Raw genomic sequence first — 8577 nt, 5'->3', positions numbered from 1 at the left:
GAGGGTGTGTGTAATATGTGTGTGTGTGTGTGTGTGTGTGTGTGTGTGTCGTGTTCGTGTGTGCATGTGTATGTAGGGACAGATGCGAGTCTGTGCAGCGGGAAACTGTTGCCTGCTGATGCCAACATTAGTGATTTATGAGAAGGAGAGAGACAGGGAGAGTTTGCAAAAAAAAGCCCCTAAAGGACTCTCAGCCTGTGAGAAACAAGATTCTGTGATCTGATGAAACCAAGATTGAACTGTTTGGCCTCAATTCTAGCACATGTCTGGAGGAAACCAGGCACCACCCAGCACCTGCCCGATATCATGCCCACAGTGAAGCATGGTGGTGGCAGCATCATGCTGTAGGGGTGGTTTTCAGCTGGAGGGACAGGGAGACTGGTCAGTGTTAAGGGGAAGTTGAATGGAGCATAGTACAGAGATACCCTTACTGAAACTGGGACATCACATCCTGTATATTGGTAAATGTTCTTGTTACCTGGAGCAATGTGGGTATCCTGGGGGGAAAAAATATCTTTTGCAGGAAAAGTGTTTTATGTTTCTGGGATAAGCAAAGCACTTTAATAACTAGGAGATGAGTAGTAAGTGCACTGATAAAGAAAATGTTGGCATACACTCTGTCTAATAAGTAGTCTTTAGAAGTGCAGAGCAAAAAACGCTTCAGTTTGGAAAGATCAATGTTTTTCAAAAGTTTTTGCACAGTTACAGAAAAACCATGCAATGAGCTGCATTTACAGATACTTTAAATGAATGAAGAAATTATTTCTGAATGTCATGAGGATTCATTTGTTTTGACTTCAGCCTCTGCTAATCACAGAAATCTAAAATATGCTGACTGTGACTGAAACAATAAAAACCCAAATGCAGTTTCTGCAGTAATTATCTGCAGTAGATTGGTGGCAGAAAAATGATTAAGCACTAGATATGTGGACAAATCGTACATAACATTTGATAGTATTAAATGTCCATTTATTCGTTTTGAAAAGTGCTGCCTCTGCAAAACAACAGTAAACCACTGGGCTTCACAGCCTTCAAACTGAAGACTTAGTCATATGATGTTTCCTGAAATGCTGCTGGTGAGTTGGTATTCTGTGTGCGACGTTTTGCAGATGCAGGCTAGTCAGTACATTTAGTCCAATATTACATTTTGTTTCAATTATTCAAAGCACCCAAATCAAGTGCTTTCAGAGGTTAATTATTTGCAGCATGTTTGATACTTTGAATGCCAATGAAGCTCAAATGTAAAGGCAATGATTTTGGTGACTTACAAGAAATCCATCAGCCAAAGATTCAGGCTATCACTGGTAGTGGATACATTTGTTTAATTTGTAAAGAATTATTGGTTCTGTAACTGCTGTGTATTGAATGTGCAAACAAACCTTCCAGGGAATTAGTGTAACACACACACAGACACACACAAATACGTACATGGTAGCCCAGTGTGAACCCATGTTTTCAGTCAAATATCATGATTTATTCTTTATTTTTTTATTATACTTTTGAGTGACCTCTCATAAAAACCTAAAATTTTGTATAATTAAAAAAAATGTAAAGTTAATGAAATGTAGAGGGTCATACTTATACTGTATGTAACCCCTTCCTGCTTTCTTTAATGTATGCGCGTATGGACATGGAACCATGGAAAAGGAAATGACACACTGTGAAGCTGATCTGGTCAAAAGCAGAGAGAATTAATGCATTAGATCAAAAGCTTCCATTCACTCACACACACACACACACACACACACACACACACACACACACACACACACACACACACACACACACAGAGCAATACGGTCTTAACTTTGTGTGTTGAGGATGAGATCTTAGTCAGTGTGATTGACTGGTGCTGGTTGCCTGATTGCAAGATGTCAGATTAAAACGCTGTATATACGGGGGCTCGTGTGTGCGCGCGCGTTTGAGCACAGCTGATTGATGTGTGAAGATGAAAGGATTATAGGTCTTGTTATTATTCTTGCCCTCTGTTCACATCACACCCAATACAAACATGTACCACACGTACACACATGTAAAAACATGCACACACACCTTGCCAAACAGCGCAGCTGAAAGACATATATTTGTGGAGGTGTAAGACATTTTACAGCACAAAGAAAGTGCAGGAAAATGACTCTGTCCTGGGGCAACTGGTTTTTAAACATGGCTAAAAACAACACAGTGAACCAATATTGTGCAGAAGAAATGAAAACGCTGATGGGAAAAATGTGTTTATATCAAGTTTTGTGCAGCGATGCATGACATTTTGGGTCGGCAAATGTTTTTGTTTGTTTTTGTGCTGGGAAGAGTGGGATTAAGGGTTGGAGCTACTCAAAGTGGCCATGCGTGTGAGACTGTAGACATGCAGTGTATTAATATTTAGCATATGGCTATCCTGCTCAGGATCAACTGCTTTTCAAATAAAAAAGATAGCAAAACAGGATGCTGTGACCCACTAAAGCTGATCAAGGTGACAACAAAAGATATCTTCTACTGTTGAAGAAGCCTCAACTTATTTCCACTAAATACTAACCTGCAATAAAGTATCACACCTCATACAGATGTAGAGGCTGTATGTGGCACTGATCACATGATGTTATCCTGATGAAAGATGCATTATAATCATTAGAAACTATAAATAAATTATCTTCAAGAGTTTTGTATACTTTTATGCGGAATCTTGGTATTTTGTTGCTCTCTATGAGGTAAAAACCTATGCTCATGTAACCACTTTATTATAAGTATATTATGCTTTTAAGCCCGGAGGGAACATTTGTAATAGTTATGACAAAGCCAAATTAGCATGAAATGAGCCATTTTGCAGGTGGCCATTTCACTGTTTTCCAGTGTGAAGTATATCCCAGTCCTACGGTTGAGTGCCCAAGGAAGGAAAATGCTCATGTGTTTCAAATGTACACTATGAAATAGTTTTTGTTCCTCCCATGTAAACTGACCTCTGTAGCCGACAGTATGTTTATATGTTTATGTGTGTATGTGAGGTATGTGTAAGGGAGTGACTTGAAAGAATATTGCTCACTAATGAACAAAATTATTACATCAGCCTTTATAGAATTGACCTTTAAAATCCCCTGGCTCCACCAGCTAGCCAATGAAAACACCTCTATTCACTCATCTCTCTGGCCTGTTGTTTTTCCTCCCTTCTGTGACTGCACTCTCTTGTGTAATCGCAGGAAAACAGAGGAACGGGGAGGCATAGAAGGAGACTTAGAGGGAGAGAAAACAGAGAAAAGTAATTAAAACAGAGTGCTGGAGAAAGAGGAGTGTGCTGGCCTGTGACCGATAGATGCAGCCGCATTGAACCGAAGACCGCAGTGGGATTAACAGGGGTCTAATGCTCTGAGGATGCTGGGTAATGGCTTGGTCTTGTGTGTTTGTGTATATATGTGCGAGCATGTCTGTGTCCTTACATGGCCAGGTATGCCGGATGCCTTTGGTTGAAGAGTATTTCCAAATGTATTCAAGTGGATGTGAGCACTTGCTTGTCAATTTAAAGAAAGAAGGAGAGAAAGGTGCCAAGAATGTGGCAAGATGAAAGGAAAGCATTGGGCGTTTTATCATGGACTGAAGGAGAGAAACGAGATGGAGTGCTACAGATAAGCTGCAGAGGACCAGATTTTTACTGACAAAAGCTAAAACTCATCATGTGTCTAACTGGGTGTGTTCACTTTGTCTTCCTCCCAAATCCCTCGCTCCTCCTCAAAGCTCCACTTCAGCAAACAATGAAAGTTTATCAGGCAATTAGCAGTTGGAACAGTGCTAAGAATCACAAGACACACTGACTGAGATATTGACCCTTCCTATGAAGGGAAGAACTAATAAAAGATTGAGAGATAAATGAATTATAATAAATAAATGAAACAAAGCAAAACAAAAGAGCACTTCACACGGAGTCAGAGAGACAAATGTGCAGATCCACTATTAAAAATATTACATATTTGCAACCAGGCTTGTTATGAGCTTAAGAAGATTACCTGTGTTTCCTTATAGAGACGAAACAAATCTTTGATGTCGAATGACTATTTTTACTGAGCAAAGTACCACTCTGTCATCTACCTGCTAATTCCACATTTTCTACATTGCTTAATGGGAGATAAACAAAGGCTTAAGATTGAAAGAAAAAGCACCCCAAGAGTGCCAAGGTGGAATTTTTTTTTATTATTTTTTTTTAATAATAGAAAATGTTAAGACATTTTTAGTTTGCATCTAGATACAGATCTGACAGATCTGAAAGAATCATCGGATACACGTGTTACCTTTCTTTCTTATTAAAGTAAGTTCAGTAATTTATGACAAAATAGCAAAACACTCTGTCCTCTTATCAAAAACAGTCTATAGCTAGGCTAGCAGCTTAACACAGCGGCGCTGTAAGCTAAATGCATATGCCAGCATGGATGCTCAAAGTGATCAAACTAGACTAAGTGCAAGAATGTCATGACTGATGACCAGAAATTTTGATGGCAGGAGATGAAAGGTCACAGAATAAAGATTTTCATAAATCGTCATCTGGAGATCATGAGGTATTTCAATAAAATGCCCAAAATGTTTGAGTGATAGAGGAAAACCCAGAGGATCCCCAAAGTCAATAAAATTTATCCTCAAAGGATCTCAAATGTACCAAATTGAATGGGAATTCAGTCAATAGATATTTAACTCTGAATTACAAAAGTCAGGGTCTTGATGGCACTAAAGGAGGATTACCAAAGTCAGATGGATTTGTCACCTTGGTGCCATCAATATCTGTTCCAAATTTCATGGCAGTCCAACGCAATGTTGTCAGTAGTATACCAACCTACTGACATACCAACATTGACATCTCTAGAGCCATGCTGCTGGCATGGCTACAAATATATGACTATGGGCTTTCCACCAAACAAGGTTTTGAAAAATTCTTCTAACTGACAGACAGACTGTCAACAAACATGACTAAAAACACAAAGGTTAAAAAAGAGCTTGGAATTCAAAATAATCTTGTTGTTTTACTTTGGAAATTCCCTTCCTTCATCCTCCACCTAATCAACATTCCTGCCACCCGTCACACATCCTACTGGTCTTTGGCCATGGCAGTTTATTTGCTTTGTTTTGCTCCTGCTTGGTCTCTCTCTTCCCTTATACACATTCTGTCTCTGACAAATCCTTCAATCTCCCTCTGTTTCTCTCTTCTTCCTTACCTCATCCCCTCCCTTTCTCCTGTACCCCCTCTCTGTGATAAGATAGACTACTGTTCGGTTTGTGCCTCAACCTGCTGAATTTCAAATAGGCCCCTTCGATAAAAACTCAGAGCCATGGTCTCCCCTCTCTGCTCTCCCAGAATATTAACTAGACTTGCAGCAGTACCAACAGCCCTGCACCCCCAAGATCACCAAAGCTTTGCAGATCAGTTTGTTGCATTAAGGAAAATAAAGCGGTGGTGGGTTGGTCATCACTGTCTCAACACTAGGTTGAATACCTTTGGTTGCATTTAACAAAGGTACACATGTCCATCCGATCGGTGGCCAAATCATAGTTCTTTTGTTAATGGCAACCAGTGGCTGAGCCCAGATGACTTTAAATCTAAACATACACCTTAACAATAAAGAATTGTTGCCAGAAAGTAATCATCGGACTCTTGCGTTTCTGCTACGAGCAATAGAGACTGACTAAAGACCACTAAGGTCACTTGACTCACAACGGCATTAATAGACAAGTAGTACAGTATCGGTTGTAGTGCTGCTGCTCACTAGGAAGTTGCAAAGTAAGACCCAAATGCTCGTGAATCACGGTCCAATTTCGAGACCTTGACCCATCAGTTGGCAATCATACCTCCAAACCCCTAAAAAATGTTTGACACACCTGTTTGAATATTTTTTCAGCCTCTCAAATATGAGGAATTACCTTATAGGGATTTTGAACAGTGGTCAGATACAGTTAGCTATTTTGAACATCACTAGTGTTGTTACTACTGCTAAACTTTTCTGTTGTATTTGTTCTAATAGACTACAAATCAGTCAATATGAAAATTATTGTTGCAGCCACATTTCTCCAATGTTATAAACTTTATATAGGAGGAATGGAAAATGTTGTTATAAAAGAGAGTATATGAGCACTAACAGTCAACAAACTATGACTTATTTACCACACAGTGATTATACATCCTGCTGCACAGGTACCGAGGTGTGAAGTGACTCACTCCTGGTTGCCCTGACAGAACTGGACTGGACTCTTAAAATGACGATATTTAGATATTTACCTTACTGATCCAGGTCTCAAATGCTGGGCCTTTAGTTGTCAGGAATAAATCTGGGTTGGGGAGGACAGAGAGAGAGAACAAAGGGTGCAATTCATTAGGTGATGCATCGGTTCGTCTTGCAATTATAATAAACATGTAGCAGAGACTATTGAGCTATGATGAAGAAATGCTGTAGATTAGGGGGAACTGCAGCAAATTAAAATATGCACTGTGCAAGATCAATTAAATTAAATTAAAAAATCAGTTACTGCTCAGACTGCTAATGTTACCTTATTCATACAGAAGCAAACTTTATTGTTATTTACTTTATTTTGCCCTCTTCATTGCAATGTTTGACAAATGCTTTGGCACTATAAAAAGTATGTTAACACTCAAATAGATTAGCTTAAGTTAAAAAAATATATAAATAAAATTAAATTAAATAATATAATAAAACAACAAAACATAACGGTGGAAACGTGACATATTTTAAAGCTTGGTTGGTGATAGTAGGACAGACTTTCACATCTCCTGACCTCTCTTTTTGACTCTGGCAGCAGTGATTCTTCGATATAGATAATAGGTGAGATAAAGATGAACTGGCTTCTTAAAGCAGTAGAAGAAAAACAGGTGAAGAAACGGTAAAAGGATAGTGGGGGATCTCCCACTGAAAGCAACAGGATTCACTTTTTTCACTCCGCTTTCTGGAGGCTTCACCCCCTGGTACTGCCTGTAGCTCGCTCTATTGGAATCCTATAAACTGCGCTTGTACTCATATTCCTTGCTGCTGGAGCTTAGGCTGCAGGCTGCACTTGTAATGTGGTTTTTGTGAGCCTCTGTGAGAGGACGTTTACTTTCATCACTGCATTCACTGGACTGTGGTTCTGCCCCACTAATTGGACATGAAATAAATATTGGCATTGATCTGCCTTAGGGGCCTGCTTTACTGCTCGTGTTGCCATGCTCTGCATGGGTAAATACAAATGATAATGGATGGGAGAATGAATGGAGGGAAGAAAGGGTCGAGCAATAACAACAGGAAGAATGAAGGTTGAGTGTAATGACAGATGCAATATAGTAAGTTTAAAATGCTGCAGCACTAAAGTGAAAAAAATTATATAAATAAATAATAAAAACATTTCACTTAATTACAAGTGTCAAACACTGCATTGACTGAGAAATGTGTCTATTTGAGCACACCAATTTAAAGCACTTGTACTCTCACAGATGTGCTCTGAAATGCTATCATAGGGTTCAACTGCAGTCAACCCCAGACCCTAAGAAAAGACCTTTACTCTCCAGGAACATCGTGCAAGCTCATGTAAGAAAGCTCGAGTTAACAATTATTTTTATCTAGGTTTTAAAGAACATGCGTTTCATGCTTCGCACATCCTATCCAAAGTCTCATTTGTACATTTGTACTTCTCACTATGGCATGTCACTGAAACCCACTCTCCTACCCAGCACTTTTCCATCAATTAATTTAGTGTTACAACTTATGATGGATTTCATATGGTACAGACTTTTACCAGATGTACATTACATTGTACATACATTTGCAGTTTAATTAACGGCTACTAGGATGATTATAATATTTTGTATAAATTATTATATTTGTAAAAATGTAATTTGAGGCTGTGTGCCTTTGTGTTTACTCACCGGAAAAGATGGTGGTTATACAAATAAACCTAAATTATAGCTGCTGGGCAATTTGTATAAAAGGAGGTTGTAATTTTCACCTTTTTCCTATACTACTGTGCCCCCACACACACATACAAACACACATACGCACACAGACGTACACACACACACACGCATGCAGCACGCACGCACGCACGCACACACACACACCCCCATCTGAAATAATATTTAAGACTCAATTACAAAGTAAAACTACTTTTAAGATGCTCAACAGTTCAACTTCATCTTTTTAAAACTTTATGGACTTGCAGACATGTTGCCCACGCAGACATTTTACAAATGCAAAGAAGATAACAAATGCATGCACAGATTATGCATATATGCACGCACGCACACACACACACACACACACACACACACACACACACACGGGATACACTAAGTAATTTGCATACTGCTTAGTATGTGCTTATCTGTGTTACTGTGTGTGTCTGGAGTCGCGCCGGGTGGTGTGTTGATGAGCTTGGGTAATCAGCCAATCAGGCCTCTTAGACAGAATTCAGCTGTGATTGGCTGATTAGGTGCGATGGCGGTGTGTCAGTGAAAGCATGGGGTAGACAGAGGCATGCACAGAGATATCTTCATCTTGTAAACACTTGACATTCTCGCTGTGGGGGCCCTTCCTCTCATCGCTCCTCATCTCACCACTT

General features: G+C 39.4%; 1 protein-coding gene across 1 annotated transcript in view; it reads right to left on the bottom strand.

The window, feature by feature from the left end:
- The window catches only part of itfg1 (integrin alpha FG-GAP repeat containing 1), a 145723-nt gene that overhangs the window by 112068 nt on the left and 25078 nt on the right, over positions 1-8577 (bottom strand). Inside the window, exon 7 of the mRNA XM_023429726.2 lies at positions 6248-6297. Within this exon, the coding sequence (XP_023285494.1) occupies positions 6248-6297 (50 nt within the window). The remainder of the gene's footprint in view (positions 1-6247; positions 6298-8577) is intronic.

Source organism: Seriola lalandi, unplaced genomic scaffold (assembly GCF_002814215.2).
Source record: "Seriola lalandi dorsalis isolate HSWRI2012SDOR001 ecotype SW California unplaced genomic scaffold, Sedor1 jcf7180002054898, whole genome shotgun sequence".
In the NCBI taxonomy this organism is placed as follows: Eukaryota; Metazoa; Chordata; class Actinopteri; order Carangiformes; family Carangidae; genus Seriola; species Seriola lalandi.
This window is presented reverse-complemented; position numbering and strand designations above follow the sequence as displayed.